The sequence below is a fragment of the Mirounga leonina genome, unplaced genomic scaffold (assembly GCF_011800145.1).
Source record: "Mirounga leonina isolate KUSES-001 unplaced genomic scaffold, KU_Mleo_1.0 Mir_127, whole genome shotgun sequence".
Classification (NCBI taxonomy): Eukaryota; Metazoa; Chordata; class Mammalia; order Carnivora; family Phocidae; genus Mirounga; species Mirounga leonina.
Window position 1 is genome coordinate 71,581,376 of NW_023270316.1, and position 17,046 is coordinate 71,598,421.

Here is a 17,046-nt window from a genome sequence, read left to right on the forward strand (position 1 = left end):
GACTGTGACGTGGGTGTTACGCTCTTTGGCTCTTCTTTTCTAGTGACACAAAACAAGGGACACTTGGTGCTGGTGGATTCATGCCCTTTGGGTTCTCCGGTGTCCTGTCGGGGGCAGCGACCTGCTTCTATGCCTTCGTGGGCTTTGACTGCATCGCCACCACAGGTATGGCGCCCGCCGGCCGAGTGGGGCCGGGGCTGCGGGGCCTCCTCTCCCGCCAGGCAGGCTGGCCTAACTTTACCCACAGGTCGCTCTTTTCCTTCCTGCGGGCCTGTGCTGGCTGCCGCTCCTTCACACATGGGTGACGTGTCGATTTGTAGCTTCCTGCTAATCTTTTCCCCCTTTATCACTTCCCCAAGTGGCCGTGCCTGACAGGAAAGTCTGCATCACGAACATGACTAACCATCGTGCTGCTGGGACGGGATAATGACAGCGTCGCGGCAGCCCGATTTCATATCTGGGCGTCATCCGGGAGAAATGAGGCCATTGAAAATACTGTTATCCGGGTGCTTGAATAGGCTGGGCTCAGTCAGGCCTCCTGATTTTCTCTGCCAGAGGAAACAAGGCTTTTCCTTGGCTGGACCAGGGCGTAAAGGCCGAGAACACCATCCCTGGGCGTTATGGGTCCTCCAGCCCGTGTGCGGAGGGCCGCCTGTGGTTCCCAGAAGCCCGAAGACCCTGGTTCCCGTAGGGCTGAGCACGTCAGGGGCGCCATTTGTGGGTGGCATGGGCATCTTGTGGGCTCGTGGGGATGCCCCTCACTGTCTTGCCCTCCGGGGCCTGACTCCTTGCTGTTTCCAGGTGAAGAAGTCAAGAACCCTCAGAAGGCGATCCCCGTGGGGATTGTCGCGTCCCTCCTGATTTGCTTCATCGCTTACTTCGGGGTGTCTGCCGCCCTCACGCTCATGATGCCATACTTCTGCCTGGACAAGGACAGCCCCCTGCCCGACGCCTTCAAGCATGTGGGCTGGGAAGGTGCCAAGTACGCGGTGGCCGTCGGCTCCCTCTGCGCTCTTTCTACCAGGTGAGGCCTCTGAAGCTCTTGGGAGGGTACGCTGTAGTAGGCCATGTGAGGCCTGACACACAGGAGAGCCGCTCATCTCGCTCTTTTCCCCTGAAATAGAACCAGCACCCCAACCCCGATGATGTGGTTTCTCCTCTTGTTGTTAGCAACCATCCCATGAGTTGTTATTGATATTTTCATCCTGAAGCCTCTGAGGCCCACTTTCTGACATCTGCTCAGCAAGGGTCTGGCTTGCTGTCCCCAACCTTGGCCCCTGCCCCGGGCCACCTCTTTGAACACTGTATTTTGGCCCTTTGTTTGGCCATAACGCAGAGGCTACCTTGAAAAAGGGAGTAAATGCCTTTTTTTTTTTAAAGATTTTATTTGAGAGAGAGAGCGAGAGAAAGAGAGCACAAGCCGGCGGCGGGGGGGGAAGGATGGGGGGAGTAGGGCAGAGGGAGAGGGAGAAGCAGACTCCCCACTGAGCAGGGAGCCTGATGCGAGGCTTGATCCCAGGACCTTGGGATCATGACCCGAGGTAAAGGCAGGTGCTTAACCGACTGAGCTACCCAGGCACCCGGGATTAAGTGCCTTTGAATAAGAAACATTTTGCCCCCGATATTTGCCATTAGCCTGTACATACAGGAAATATTTGCTAAACATTGATTTACCACAGAGAAATCCTCATAAACCCAGTGATGCTTTTATTTTCTGTTTGATTTAGCTAGAAATACTGTGGGAATAAATACAAAATTTCCCTTTCATAAAAATTATGACTAGATCCCATGCATGTTTATGTTAGGTTATGCCATTCTTTCACTGAGTACATACTCACAGTAAGTGCTTTTTCTGGGGTTGATGCATTGAATTTTGTCTTCCAGTCACGGGCTTCACCTAGTTTGGAGGGTGGCAGTTCTTGGCGAGAAGTTCAGGGCTCCCTCTCGGTGGTATGCCGTATGGTATACCACATACTGGTCACGTTATGGTGCCTTTCTTCCCGGTGGGCTAGTGTCACAGATGCATTTTGCCTTTTCCTCCCATCTAGTCTTTTAGGTTCCATGTTTCCCATGCCTCGAGTTATCTATGCCATGGCTGAAGATGGACTGCTATTTAAATTTTTGGCCAAAATCAGCGATAGGACCAAAACACCGATAATCGCCACGTTGACCTCAGGTGCCATTGCTGGTAAGAACTGAAACTAATCCCACATGCCAGTATTTTAATAGTTGAGTTACTAGACCCTAGGGAAAAATACCTTGAATTGTGTTGGAACAACACAAGTGAGAAGTTGGAACTGGGCTTTTTACCTTTTGGTTTTTACCCTTGGAACCTGGTTTCTTGCAAGGTAACCACCCTTTTGACTAAAGGCGGAGGCCAGTTTTACAGAGGATGTGATGGAATTCTCAAAAATATTTGAATCCTTTTATTATGATTACCCTCTGATTGGATGGAGCTTGGAACACACACTGTCCCTTCAGAGCCATTTGTATTTCCCCTTTTCTGAATGTTCCTTAGTAGACTTTGGTGGGATGACGTCTTCTTGCATGGTAACAAGCCAAGAGACTTTTTGTTAGTACTGGAAATTCATTGTCCATGTCTCTTTGCCTGTGGATTCTCAGGGGAATGAGAATCCCTTAGGATCAGTGTTTTATGAAACATGCTACCTGTTCTCCAGGAGACATTGGAGGTGTTGCTGGGGAGGCCAGTGGCTGTAAGTTTATAAATAATGGAAGGCTCAGAAGGGATTTATCTTATCAAGTATCGGGTTCCCCACCAAGAGGACGGTTTTGACAGCCAAAATCGGTACACAAAGAACCCTTGGAGCTATGTGATGTTCCAGGGACCCCTGATTAAGAAAAGGGGAGCATCGAAGGAAACTGGTTTTCTGTATTTTCGCCTTTAATAATTGCCCCTCGTAGCCCCAAGAGACAGGCATTATCCAGCCCATTGTACAGAGAGGTGAAGTGAGGATGTACACCCACACCCAGGAGATCTGGCTCTCGGTTCCTGGTTTGTTTTTATGCCAAAGTGGCTGGCTCCTTCCAGAGTCTTTTTGGGATATGAGGACATGTGATACCAGTTCAATCTGCACCACAGGGACTAGTCAAATAGCCATTGGTAAGACATTTGACCATCTTAAGTGAATGAATTGTTGTTAGTAGTATCTGTGCCCTTAGCAAAGTGTGCTTCTGTTGTGGATTAATGTTGTATAATGAAAGAAAGCTAGTTTTTCATTATTTAACAAATTCGTTGTGTAACTGTGCATTCTTGACCATGATCTCAGTGGTCAGGTTAAGGGACACCATATGTCAGAATATGACCAATATATTTAAGAGATTAAGGAATGGGAAATAGTAAATGTTCTTTCAGGATTTACATGTAATTTGATCATATTAAAGACTCGACTCTAATTCCCTTCCTGTGCTGATCAAGGGAGCTCAAACTATAATCTTTAAAGTGACTATAAAGTACATGCATTCACCAAACCAGGGATTTACTCTTTCCTTTCATTTGGCAGGAGTGGTAAATAAGTATTTGGTTTTCTGAAATCACCCCACATGGGGAAAGTTTGGCTTGAGGTTCTGTGTGAGTGGGAACGTAGGCATCTGTGGCATATGCACAGTCAGATACTATTCTAATTATCCAGAAGGCCCCGCATTGCTCTTTGATCCTGTTATTTACCCTCAATTGAAATTTGTTTTAGTTGGAGTTAATCTATAGGGGCTTGAGAAATATTTGTGGAAAAGTAATGGTTTTGTGTTTCTGTTTTAACTTGTGTTGATGGCATGTGAGGTGAAAATATCCCAAAGTAGATCTATCCAAGTTATTTTTTAAATGGGAAACTTGACATGTGTACCCATGTAAATAGAGATATATACTCTCACAAAAATTACAAAAGATTTTCACATAAGCATGCATGTTGTATATTTTTTTTAGTGGGGTCATGGTAAAGGTACTGATACTGTTTGGAAAGAACACTGCTTTCCATGCTCAGCTGCCTGGGTTAGGAGTCCCCATGAGTCCTCCCAGAGCCTGGACTTGACCTCATCCACCTGCTCATCACTGTTGCCTACTGATGCCTATCTTGGATGATACACTCAGGAAAGCCAGAGACTATCTGGTCTGCCCTGTTTGGTGGTGTACATCTTTGATGGTCTACACTGACCGGCATACTCTCAATGAGTGCCAGATGGATAATGAATGTGTGGGTAGATGATGGATGAATGGATGGATGGATGGATGGATGGTTGGTTGGATGGCCGAATAGATGGATAGGTGATGGGTGATGGACGGACAGAGGATGGATTGATGGACGGATGGATGGATGGATGATGGATGGATGGTGTGTGGGTAGATGGAGAGATAGACCTAACTATGTATGAGTCTGCATGGTGCAGAGGAAGACACGCTGGACTCAGAGCCACAAGAACCTAGTTGAGAATTCCACTTCTAGCTGTGTGACCTTAGATAAGTCTCCCAGCATGTCTGACTTCAGTTTCTCAATCCATAGTGTAGGGATAGCTTGCAAAGTTGCCATGAGGATCAATAAAGGTCATGCTGATGAAAGTGCTCTCTATATAAATGTTAATTATTATTACTGTCTGCTGAGAACAGTGTATGTGATTTAATCCTGAGCGTTTCTTCCCTTTAAGCAATGTCACAATGTCTTTCCATGGAAAGGGCTGGGGTGAGGAAGCAAGAAAAAGCAGCTCCCGCTGTGTGCCCTGGATCACGGGTGGGTGGTGGTTCTGGCTATCCGTGATAATGGGCCATCCTTGGATCCTGATGCTTATCTCCTCCCTAGCTGTGATGGCCTTTCTCTTTGACCTGAAGGACTTGGTGGACCTCATGTCGATTGGCACTCTCCTGGCTTACTCTTTGGTGGCTGCCTGTGTGTTGGTCTTACGGTATGTATGGCTCTTCTGGGTTCCATGATAGAAACGGAGATGCACCCTGTTAGCCTTTTAAAGGTTCGAGTTAATGATTTATACGGTGTAAATTTTAGGTTGTTGATAGTTAGTTCCTTTGAGAACTGCCCTGGAGAGGGTGGGATTTGGTGGTTGAGAGCCTAGTCACAGAGAACATCATTGAAAAGAGTCAGGGGGCTCCCCTCTCACTATCACGTGCCCTCATTTTTTTGGCGGGATGTTAGGAGGGGAGAGACCGGTTCTCAGCCCACCTGTTGGGCCTGGTCCAGGGAACAGAATTTTTGAAGGCTTCGGGTAATGATTTCAGTTTGGTCCACGTTCTTAGGTTGGAGGGGACTAGGGACTAGTCCTGGTGGGAACTGGGACAATTCCAGTTGTGTGAACCTTAGGGTAGTGTGGTGCTTCTGCAACAGCACCGCACTCTACCAGCCAGGAGGAGTCAGTCCCGGTTGTGGCATGGAGTGGCCCACGTGGATGTTCTGTAAGACTTCCCAGGCTCTGGCGGTTTTAGCCTCGTGGAGACCAGGCTAGCCCCTTGGATGGCCATAAGAAAGCAGCTCGGGGCCTAGGCTGGGCGTCCTGGTGTTCTCGGCTGCCCCAGTGCCCCCCTCCCCAAGCACGCCCCTGGGCTCCAATTTTCCTTTGCTCTGGAAGGACGGCTCTGCTTCCTCACTACCAGGAAAGGCTCAAGGGTGCATTTATCATGAGAATACGGAGTCATGGAGACTCAGTGGTGGCCACCTGGGAAGAGCCTTGTTACTTCTTTCCGGGTATTTATACTGTGGCAAGGTCATTTATTTCATTTGTTCCGTTTCGAATGTGCTTAGCACCTACTCTATGTAAAACTTGGGTTGAACCTCCCTAGTGGCTTTGTACCATCGGCTAAAACAAGTTTGCTAGTTCTGTGACCACTTATTCCTTCCTGAGGGCTCCACACTGGAATCTTTTCTGAGGTTCCCCTCACATTCGTAATTGACCAAATGGTGTTAACATAAGTCAATCAGTAAAAAAAATGGTTAAATATCTTTATGCTCACTCTTAGATTATATGCAAAATAATTCCGAAAGCACTCTGCTTTTGGTAGCTGGTAGAAAAGATTTGAGCTCTGTTTATTTTGGGTGGGAAGATAAGGAGCCTCGTTTAAAATGAATGCTTTACTTGCAGGAAGCTTATGTCTTGGAAATCATGCCACAGGCTCAGTCCTTTAGCCAGCTCTGTAAAGTTATTTATTCTAAGGCATTTGGAGTTTTAAAATAAATTGATCCAATTAAGTCTCACAAACAGAATTTCTCAAATCCGTCAGCCTGCAGACACATTTCTCTGGCTCTCGGCACCAAATGGGATCCTAATGTTACTGCTCTCTATTTCTGTTTCTACTTTCAGCTCCCTTCAGCCGTAGTTTTGTTGGGGGTGGCCTAATACTGTAAGCATCCAAGGGGCAGTGCTACTTCTCAGAGCAAGAGAAACCATCTTAGGACATTTCTCTGGGCTGGTTCATGGGGAAGGTCAAGTTGCCTCAAAGCAGAGACCCCAAGGAGGGTGTCGCCCAGAAGCAGGAACAGAAAGAAGGCGAGAACTCAGGTCTCCTCCTCTGTATCTACTTTGCCAGAGAATGCATCAGTCTGACCATCTTCTTCCCGTTTTATGCCTTGTGTCCTGGGCAACTTAACTTCGAAAGCTTACTAAGAACTTGAGTTAGTACGTGTCCTTTTGCCTAATGAAAGCACATTATAATGGTCATACAATACATTTCTTTATAGGTATCAGCCAGAGCAACCTAACATGGTATACCAGATGGCCAGAACTACCGACGAGCTCGATCAAGTGGACCAGAATGAACTGGTGAGCACCAGTGATTCCCAGACAGGGTTTTTACCAGAAGCGGAACGGTTTTCTTTGAAAACCATACTCTCACCCAAAAATATGGAGCCTTCCAAATTCTCCGGGCTAATTGTGAACATTTCAACCAGCCTCATAGGTAAGAGCCTGCCCTTCCCTGCAAGGGGTTTGGGGGTCCTGCTTGTTGGTGTTGCAGGGTTTCTTGTCAAGGGTGGTGGAGGCAAATGCTGGAAGGGATAAGCACCTGTCTTGCTACTGAACTGTGATGTAAATTATTCTGCCCTTATGGTAGTTGATGGCGGCAGAAATGGAGCCTCCCTCTCCACGGGTTTTGGGGAAGACTGAGGGTATCTGTGGGGATTTGAAAAAAATTTGAATTGCACCCCTCTCTCCCTCCCTCCTCCTTAGCAATTCTTATCATCACCTTCTGCATTGTGGCCGTGCTTGGAAATGAGGCTCTGACAAAAGGGGAGTTGTGGGCCATCTTTATGCTTGCCGGATCTGTCCTTCTCTGCTCCCTGGTCACAATCATCATCTGGAGGCAGCCTGAGAGCAAGACCAAGCTTTCATTTAAGGTGAGAAGCCCTGCCTGCAGGGAACCTCCTGGTAGGTTCCTGTGGTAGGAGCCACAAACCCCGGCACTCCTGCGCCCTGTGTGGGCCCTGCCAGGCCGGGTTGTCTGGAGGGGAGGGGCTTGCTGGCCAGCCTCCAGGACCGTGAGGCTCAGACAGTGCCTGCTGAGGGGTGACCCGACCCTGGAAGAAGGCACCCCTCCCTGCCCCGGCTCTCAGGTGTCCCGGCGCAGCTCACTGCGGGGGCAGCTCATGCATGTCCGGCCAGCATACGTGTCCAGTGCATTGCCTTACCAAGCCTTGGAGGTGATCGAGGCGTGTGCATTTTAGATTCACAAGTAATGAAGCAGTTCACTGTTGGAGACAAAGGGGAAGTCCCTCTTCTAGCCCCTTCTTTAACAGGAAAATAGCAAGAGGGGAAAATCAGAGTAGAGCTCACTTTGGCACTTGGTAGCTTAGAACCAAACGCCCACCTATTAGGGTTTGCCCGCATGGGTGTGTGGCTGTGTATGTATGTGGGTTGGGGTGCACTCACTTTCTCCTCCCTGTATAAATAGCGCAGTCCATCTGAATCTCGGGTGGGGGCTTTTCCGAGGTGGTTTTTGCTGGATGGCTCAAAGGCGCTGTCCCCCCACGCTCCATCCCTGCAGACTTGACCCACCACCCGCTGTCTTTGCAGGTACCCTTCCTGCCGCTCCTTCCCGTCCTGAGCATCTTTGTGAACGTCTATCTCATGATGCAGCTGGACCAAGGCACGTGGGTCCGCTTTGCAGTGTGGATGCTGATAGGTACGTGAAGTCATGGGTTTCACTGGGATGGTGTCTCTCGGAGGCCCCTCCCCCCCCAGTCCCCGAGCCTGCTCCATGCAGCTCATTTGTCTTTCCTGCAACTTCGCTGGATGCCGAGCCTCTTTTCCAACCTCAAAACGTAATGAAAACACATGTAGTCCGCAGTTTCTCAATAAGGAGCTCCTAGTAGATCGTGGGTCCCCCCTCCCTTTAAGATACTTTTATTTTAATAGCTCTTGTCTGAACTAGTTATGTCATTGCTAGAGTTGAAGGTAATGAGAGTGAGGCGATGAGTCTGCTGTTGACCAAGCACCAGTTCATCTCCCCCCACAGGGGAAAGCCTGGGCCGTGCCTCCCCCGCCCAGCCAGCACCTGCCCACTGGCCCATGTGGGAGGTTAGGGGGTCACCGTTTGGGTGCTCGTCCTTTTGTAGGCTCCCCATGGCCCGTCCCCTCCCTGGGTATCCAACCCTAAGAATTGCAGGAAGTGGACTCGGGCTCCTTCCTCAGTGCTGATGACCAGGGAGCGGGCCTTGCCCCTCACCCCTCAGTGTCGCTGACAAGAGCTGTAACCCCAGGACTGTGTTTCTGCCGAAGCCCTCAGCCCTGGGTCGCCATCCTTGGGGGCAGATAGCTGCCGCCTCGAGATCCTTCTCTGCAGGCCCCCCGTTGTCTGCAAAGTGTGGCCTGAGGCTGGTTCGACAGACATCCCCTGCAGAGCCTTTCTGTGAGAGAGTTGGCTCAGCGCGTGCAGTGGTGTGTGATCGGTATACACTGCTCCAGACAGGGGTGAGGTGCTCATTCCCTGCTGGAGGTGGACGACACCTGCTTCTAAGCGTCCCAGATGTGAGCTCCTGGGCTCCAAGCCGTGAGCTTATTTCCAGGGCTTTTGGTGGCTGAGCCCTTCCTTTGAGGCCCGCGCTCCTTGTGCCTCTGGCACGAGGGTGGCCGCAAGGCCACATGGGCTGTAGTCCTTGAGTGGGTGGTTCGAAGCTCAGATCTCTGTGCCCCACCACAGACCTTTGAAGTCCCGGACCCTGGAACGGACTGAACTCCTGGGTCATACACACTTGCAGGCAACTCGAGTGCTGCCTCCCGTCTGACAGTCACATATGTAGAGAAAACAGAGACGGTGGGGACTCCGGAGGCCTTGCGAATAGCCTGGGGAGCTGTGGTGCCCATTGGAAATCCCACCCTGGCAGGGAACTGGACGACCCCACCAGTGGCCACGGGGCACCAACCAGGTGGTCAGTGGCTGAAGCTGTGGGAGCAGCACCTCTCCCGGGGTCCCCAGCCTGGCTGCTCAGTGTGCAGCTCAGGAACCGGCCCAGTGGGAGGCTCTCCAGAAGGGAGTGTGCCCGCCCCGCATCTCGAAGAGGCGAGATGACCACTCCTGCTGATTGTAGTTGAAAAGTCATGTGGTTTCTCCCAATGCTTTGGAAAGTTGGCCCACGAGGGCTGCTTGCGCTGGGTTCAGGCCCGGGACAGGCAGCATGGAGAGGCTTTCCTGGGAGCCACGCGACGGACCCAGGCCTGCTCTGCCTGCTGTGTTCACACGTGCTCTCTGCTCTCGGCCTACAGGCTTCATCATCTACTTTGGCTATGGTTTGTGGCACAGCGAGGAGGCGTCCCTGGCCGCCGACCAAGCAAGGACTCCTGATGGCAATTTGGACCATTGCAAGTGACACGCAGCCCGGCCCCCAGAGGTGGCAGCAGCCCTGAGGGATGCCCGCAAAGGTCCTGGAGCACCTCACTCTCTCCACCAGTGCATCAGGACCCACCCACATCTACAAAGCCCCCACGCAGCAGAAGGTGCAGCTACTTGAAATGCAGCCTCAGCCCACAGCCCGTGTGTCCTGCCTAGACTCGCTCTGCGGCAGGTGCACGGCGGCCCGTCACCTTGGACAGCTCCCTGGCGGGAGGCCACTTGGCTGCAGCTGGCCACTGTGGCTCCTAACAGCCCTCTGAACACAGAAAGCAGTCCCCGCCCCACCAGCTCCATGCCCATGCTGCTGGGTCCTCAGGCAGGATGGAGGTCACCGTTTCTTGTCACCTTGGGGAATCGGGCCTCCCTCCCCGGGGACCATCCTGGTATTGAAAATGTGCACACTCCAGACTCTCAGTAGCTATCTCCCCACTCGGCCCCAAAGGCCAACCGTAGAGGCAAGGGGAGTACTCCAAAACGTATGTCCCAGAGCCAAAGGACAGCAGTTTACTTTAAAAAGGAAGAGCAAGACTGGTTTCCTTCTCCCGCTCCTTTTCTCTGGGTTGCTTCCCGAAGAGGTTGTGAGGACTGTGAGCTCTCCCCTCCTTCCCCTTCCAGGCAGGGGTTTCGCTCTGACACCGGACAGAACCGCGCACACCCCAGCGGCAGTACTGAGGGCAGGCGTTTCCGTCATTGACGAAGAAGGGAGCGCCACTGTGGGGACAAGGCAGGAGGGCCGCCTCCACCCCTCGCCCCTGAGCGCGGGGACCTCCCTCACCTGCACTCTCTCTCTCCAGGCCTGGGCCGGTTCTGGCTGCTTCTGGTATCTCGCACCAACGGCTGTGTGTCCCGAGTAACTGGAGCATGGCACTGCGTTCATGTGGGACTGGCCTTAGATTAGCAGAGCTTAGAACACTGTTTTCTATGGGTCTTTGCCAGTCACTAAATCCTGCCCTCTGATGCTTGCGGGTCAGCGTCTTGACTCTTGTAAGGTTCTCAAGGCAGGTGTCTGCTCATTCTGAAGTGATGGTGCCAGCCCCTCAGCTGCTTCTGGCCCCCGACATGATCTGTTTGGTCTGTTTGGCCCTCCTCTTAGATAGAATTGAACTGAGTCCTCCCATTAGCATCTGTGAATCACTCCAAATTAAGTTGGCGCTTAGTGTTAACTTGGAAAATGGCCAAATATCTCCTCGGTGTGTTGTTGAGAGCACGGGGTCCACACATGAGAACTTGAGGTCATATTGCTGTCCCTGTCATGTATGTGTTGTCCAAACGTTGTGGGTTTGTGTCTGGGTTCGTAACCCGGCCCCGGACCTCCCGCCTCCGTAACTCAGAGAGCCTGCTGGGGTGCCCGCACGCAGCACGCACGGTCCCTGCCCCCCGCCCCCGGGCCCTGCAGCACCCCACACTCACACCCGCTCTGCAGAGAGGAGCCCGAGGAAACGAGAACGCTGATGCAGTCTTCCTTCTGATGAGAGTGTGACTTGGGAGATGGAAGGGCCCCGCGTATATGGGAGGGGAGGGAGGAAGGCATGTAGACATCCCAGAAAATGTAAATGCTGCTTTTGAAGCTCAGACTCCCATTTCATCCCCCTCCGGCCTTTGACACAAATCTGGTAGAAAGAAGCCTGGTAAACTGATGGCACTTGTCTGATCTCCCTCAGTAGGTTCAGAGAGAATTACAAGAATTTGTGGAAACGCCGAACGGCAGGGTCGGTCAGTGGAGGGCTGGTGGGCGAGTGGCCAAGGGCTTGGCCTCTGCCACAGACCCTGATCACCTGCCTGGAAGCTTTATTCTAAATATCATTTGTGAATGTTACAGAGGGAGGAACATAAGAGCTCAAAGCGTGGGTTTCCAAAGAAAGGTATTTAAATTTATGTAGATTGGTGCTGTACAATATTTTGATAAATATTAACTTATTTTGTTGGGGTTTTGGTTGTCTGCTGTGTTCTTAGGGTTTGTTAGCTATTTGTTTGCTTGATTTGTCTGTTATTTTCCCACATAGGCAAAGAGAACTTGAGGGAAAGAGAATATCTGACAAAAGTGTAGGGGAGAGAGATTTTTTTTTTTTTTTTTTACTTTAATTTCTTTTTCTGGCTGAAATATCTGTGCAAGACAGCATGCAACAGACTGTGGATACAGTTGACATTTCAGCTGGCAACATGCATCCTTCTACCAGCTGACAAGGTGTGTTTCCCTGAGACCATCCTGTGGAATGAGAAACTCCTGGCACGTGAGGGTCCTCCTTCCTCACCCCAAAGTGGGAAGTGCCTCCAGAAGGCTCACCAGCTCAGGAGTGAGAAGCCCCTGCCCCCTCCCCTGTGAGGGGGAGGAGCCTCCCATTTAGAAAAGGACACCTGAAGGTGCCACAGAGAAATCGTTCTCACGGTCCCTGTGCTTTTATTGAGACTAACTTTTGTGTGGTTGCCAGGGGTTTTTCTCTTCTGTTTACAAGGATGGTGATGTAAGGAATGGTGTTGAGAGGCTTTTGCTTATCCCATCCTTCATTCCTTCCCCAGAAATAAACACACACACACACACACACACACGCATATACACACAGGCAAGAAATAACCACCAGGAGTGCCCAACAATTGGCCTCCAAACCCCCCAAGCAAGAATATGATTCTCAGTTTCATGGCTTGGCCAGTATTTTCCTAAATCATCAGAAATTCCACACTTCTAGAGACATGCCCTTTGGAAATGTTGTGTCTGCTTTTATCTGTGGCCCAGCCCCAAATACCCACATTGGAAAGACCCATTTGTGTCAAGTAAGCACCCTTTCCTGCCTCCCGTAGTGCCCCCCGCCCTGCATGTTTTTTTGACCCCGTGAAGACTCACAAAGACGCCAGCAGTGGAGCCCCAGGAGCTCTGCTGAAGAGTGAGGGGTGTGAGGGGTCTCCAGAGAAGCAGTCCGGCCCCCTGGGCCAGTGAGGCTGAGCCTGCTTCCAGGAGGGGCGCCTGGGGCAGGAGATTGGGCCTCTGCACCCCCATCACCCCACCCCACTGGCTCACACCCCTTCCGCCCAACTTGGGGCCCGATTTGTTTTTCCAAACCAGTAGGAGTGGATAGGGCCATCTTTCCTAGGGTGTTTTGGAAAGACTCCAAATCGACACTGTTGTCAGAACCCCCTCCCTGCAGCCCCCCCACTTGGGTTTTGTTCCACTGAGTCATCTCTATCAAGAGATCAGCCTTCTGGTCCCGGGTGCTGGTGCTGCGGTTCGGCTGTCACAGGCCTCCCACCTGTCGAGTTGCACTCTGGGGGCTGCCCCCACCCCGAGCTCCTGAGGCTCCGGCGCACCCCCTTCTGCACTTCCGGCGCGGCCTGTGCGTGCACCTGCTTGAGGCCCCTGGCCCTCGCCTGTCGGGCTTCCTGGATGGCAGCGGGCACGAACTGGGTTATACACTGTCCTCCCGCCACCGAGCAGGTGTTCAGAGCCGAGTGAGTTCCGTAGTCTGCGCGGGATGGCCTCTAGCCTGACGCCAGACACAGCCTGGAGGACAGGGTCAGAGGCTGGGCTCCCTGGGTGAGTGTGGACATGCCTCAGAAAGGCCCCCAGCCAGAGTGCAGGCGGGCTCACGGGCATCGCGGGGGCGCGCCGGGCGCGGGTACCTGCTCGCGCTGTGCCGGGCCCGTCTTCTGCTCTGCGTGTCTCACTTTCACACATTCTCATAAGAGCTGATCGTTGTGTCGGCCCCCGAGAGCCATCCCCACGAAGACGGGAGTGAGGCGCCTTGGTGCCAGGCCCCATCACCGATGTGTTCTAGCGTGGATGGGGCCGTCTGCGGGCACGGCCACGCTCTGCCGGCCATAGGTGTGCGATGCCCGTGTGCTCGTGTGTGGGACTGTTACAGAGTTCTCGGCGGGTGGAACCAAATGTATGTTACGTGTGGTTGTTACGTATAATTTAAGATATATGTTTGACATCATAATGAGAGTATTGTATGTAAGGCTCCTCAGGGAGAATGAGATCTACATTTTGTCAGACTCTTGTGGACTTTTTTTGGTAATGAAATGCTTTATTGATCCAGTGGTGCAAGAAGCTGCACTCCGTATTTCATCATCATAGTTATGATGCCTGATGGGTTTTTATGGCAAAAGAAAAAGTCAACTGACTTTGATACTCGTCACTATAACCCAGAGTCTTTTTGTGCCCGTTGCTTCATTGAGTGGCAGTGCTCTTTGGAGAGGGACGCGGACCGGCCAAGGGTCTCAGGGCACAGTTATCAAGGAACCCCCCCGGATGACCCTGTGTGTTGAACTGCCGGCTGAAAACCGCCCCCATGAGATAAAGACCTTGGCTGTGAAGTCCAACAAATTGATCTTCTCAGGGTATGAGCAGGGTCGGGAAGCAGGGCTAGGAAGATGCGCTTTGACTTTGTTAATTTATTAACAAGGTATATGATTTTGTGTTTCTCGATGACAAACTTTTTTAAGTTTGGGACTTATTTTCGATTTGAGAAATTGTAATATATATTTAAAGTTTCCCGCTTAAGTTGTGCCTTTCAGCGTCAATGGGTCTAAGAAGCACAGAGGGTGATGATCACAATGAGGGCTGGTTTATTATCAAACCTGCATAGCTGTGGTTTCTCCAGCAAACTTTTTCTTCTACTGAACATGGAGCCATTATTAAAAGAATTGTGTTTCTTATTATGTAAATTGTATAATATTTTTTTGCTTGTTTGATGTTCTATTTTTCTAATAGTTTTCTTATAGTTTCTTATAATTGTGATACTAGATTTAGATTCTGATGCCCACTGCAAACCAAGCTGTCTCTGCTGGCCCCTCCTGTTTTTATCTGAAGGACAAGCATAGATGTCCATCGCCTTTAAAAAATGTGAAACTCTGCTCTGTATCCCATTTTTGCTGACAACACTGTATGTTGACAAATTCCTACTATATGTTGTAAAATCAAATTATTTTGTGGTACATTATCTCATGCTTCTGCAGACTCTAATAAATTCTGTCTATGGCTTCAGCATGCACAGTGTGATCTCAAGAATTGCAGCAGCTCTCGGCGGGGTCCCCAAGCTTGGCAGTGCCCCACAGAGAGTTCCAGATCCCGCCCTTTGCTTCTTCAGTATCCCCATTTCCCCACAGCCGGATGTTGTAATGTCTCATTTTCCTTCAGCCATTTGGTGCAAATGCTCATTCCAAGGACTAGCAGCACCTCAACCAGGGAATCCCCCAGCCCTCACTTAGGATCCTCTCATGCTATCTCCCCCCACCCCCCCACACACACTTCTTCCAGACTTGGCTTGGGTTTGAGCGGGGACGTCTTCGCACCCAGGTTGCTGCTAGCCGAGGGCATAGAGCTGCTCATCTGCCAAAGCACTTGGGTGCCCGGGCAGCCAAACCGCCTCGCACCAGGCGCCCCTTAGCCCTGCACTTCCTCCACGCGCCCCGTCTGTCTGTCGGGGAGGATTGTAGCTGTCCCAGTAATTGCCTCTCTCCCCCATTTCCCCCCTGAGGAAGGAAGCGTTTTCTTGCAGAGGAGGCAGACTCAGTCCAGTGGTCTTAACTCTCAGATGCTACCAAGCAGTGATTCGGTGACCACACTGGGAAGTGTGTTGCCCTCGAAGACAAGGCCCAACCTGGGCGTGTTCTCAGCGGACACCCCGGCCCTAGGAGAGCAGGGCAGGGGCGCTGCGGCCGGCTTCACACCAGGTGTAGAAGAGGAGACTCTGTCCGCAAGCCGCGCCCCACCTCACCGTCCGCCCCTCGGAACCCCAGGCCGCCACAGAGCTTGGACTGTGCAGCCTCCCCGCTCCGCGGCCGGGCTGTGCCGTGAGGCCGGGGCCGCGGGCTGGCAGGAGGCCGCCCTGTCGCCCCCACCCCCAGGCGGACCCCCGCGAGCGATCTCCCCGTTAGAGGCTCTGCGGACAGCTTGCCGGCGCCGGGGAGCCCAGCGCGGGGGTGTGGGCCGCGGCGAGGGACCACGCGGGCAGGTCGCGGCCGCCCGAGCGCGTGCGCTAAGAGCCCACCTCCAGCACGAGGCGGAGCTCGTTCCCGCGGCGCCGCAGCGCCACCTAGCGGCCGGCACGGCGCGGGGCGGGCAGCCCGAGGAGCGCCCCCAGCCCCGTCTCAGCCATTTCTTAGGGAACCCTGAGCCCCGACACGCGATTCCAGTCGGGAGCAAGCTTCCCCTCGCAATTTGGTTATGAAACACTTCTGGGGAGTCAAAAGCTGCCCCCAGACAGCTTGGCATCGGCAGCACCTAGGAATCCTCCACAGCTCCTCACCAGGCTACAACCTGGGAGACGGCGGCCTCTCGCAGCCCAGCCTTGCACGACCACCAAACAGAGCCAGGAGGGTTGGGATGTCAACCGTGGGTAACCCTGTCCGCCCCTCTTCAAAAGGGAACAGTTTCATTTTACCAAACTCCGGCTGCCCACTGAGCCGGAAACGGCGGCTATTGAATAAAATGCAATGTGAGTAAAGGCCCGGTGAATAAAACAGGCACCGCTGTTGCTAATGAAGGCCGCTCTCCGGCCAGCTGGGTCAGCACCTAATCCCGGTGGCTTGGGACTGAGCTGCAGGAGAGAGACCTTGTGCAGGCTGGACTTTCCCATGGATGCTTTGAGTTTTTGCTCCTTGAAACAATGAGGTTACTGAGTGCCTGCGCTCTACAGTGTGGCAGGGGAGGGGGGACCGCAACTCGGCCCCGCCACATTCATTCGGGTGCCGTTAAAACAAGAAAGCCCTCTGCAGACAGCAGCCACTGTGCAGGGACGGCTTGCTCGGGGCTCTGGGAGTGGGTGCCGCCGGCCTGCTGCCCTGGGCAGGAGGCGCAGAGCACCAGGCAGGGCCCTTGGTCACATGCAGCAGGGTGGTCCCCGCTTATGGCTGCACACCATCCGATCCCCGCTTGGTGCTGGCACTGGCAAAACTCGGAGATGTGCCAGTGAGGCAAACGAGCCTGTCCCTCCTGAGCGCGTCTTCCCTCCGTGCTGAGGGGGAAGAACTGAGCTGGGTGCTCAGAAACCCCAGGTTTTTGTTCCAGGATGTTTAAGAGAAGCGCCCTGTTAGCAAACTTAAGTGAATGAACTCCCTTTGGCTTAACAACCAGGACAGCCTACTAGCCTTTGGCGGTGTTTTTGTTTTTTTAAATCTTGTGGCGCAAACTCTCCAGTGGGCAGAATTCTGACTCTTGAGGACCACAGATGCAATGACAGGGTGTGGTGCCCGAGTCGTGGCTTGATGGCCGG

At 52.3% G+C, this 17,046-nt stretch overlaps 1 protein-coding gene across 6 annotated transcripts in view; it reads left to right on the forward strand.

The window, feature by feature from the left end:
- SLC7A1 (solute carrier family 7 member 1) overlaps positions 1-14,819 on the forward strand; it is an 86,588-nt gene extending 71,769 nt beyond the window's left edge. For all 6 annotated transcript variants that reach the window (XM_035003617.1, XM_035003619.1, XM_035003616.1 and 3 more), the window contains 8 exons: positions 44-165; positions 802-1,024; positions 2,049-2,188; positions 4,809-4,911; positions 6,693-6,910; positions 7,180-7,346; positions 8,023-8,131; positions 9,712-14,819. In XM_035003617.1, coding sequence (XP_034859508.1) covers positions 44-165; positions 802-1,024; positions 2,049-2,188; positions 4,809-4,911; positions 6,693-6,910; positions 7,180-7,346; positions 8,023-8,131; positions 9,712-9,815 — 1,186 coding nt within the window. In that variant the 3' untranslated portion in view covers positions 9,816-14,819. The remainder of the gene's footprint in view (positions 1-43; positions 166-801; positions 1,025-2,048; positions 2,189-4,808; positions 4,912-6,692; positions 6,911-7,179; positions 7,347-8,022; positions 8,132-9,711) is intronic.
- The last annotated feature ends 2,227 nt before the right edge of the window (positions 14,820-17,046 follow it).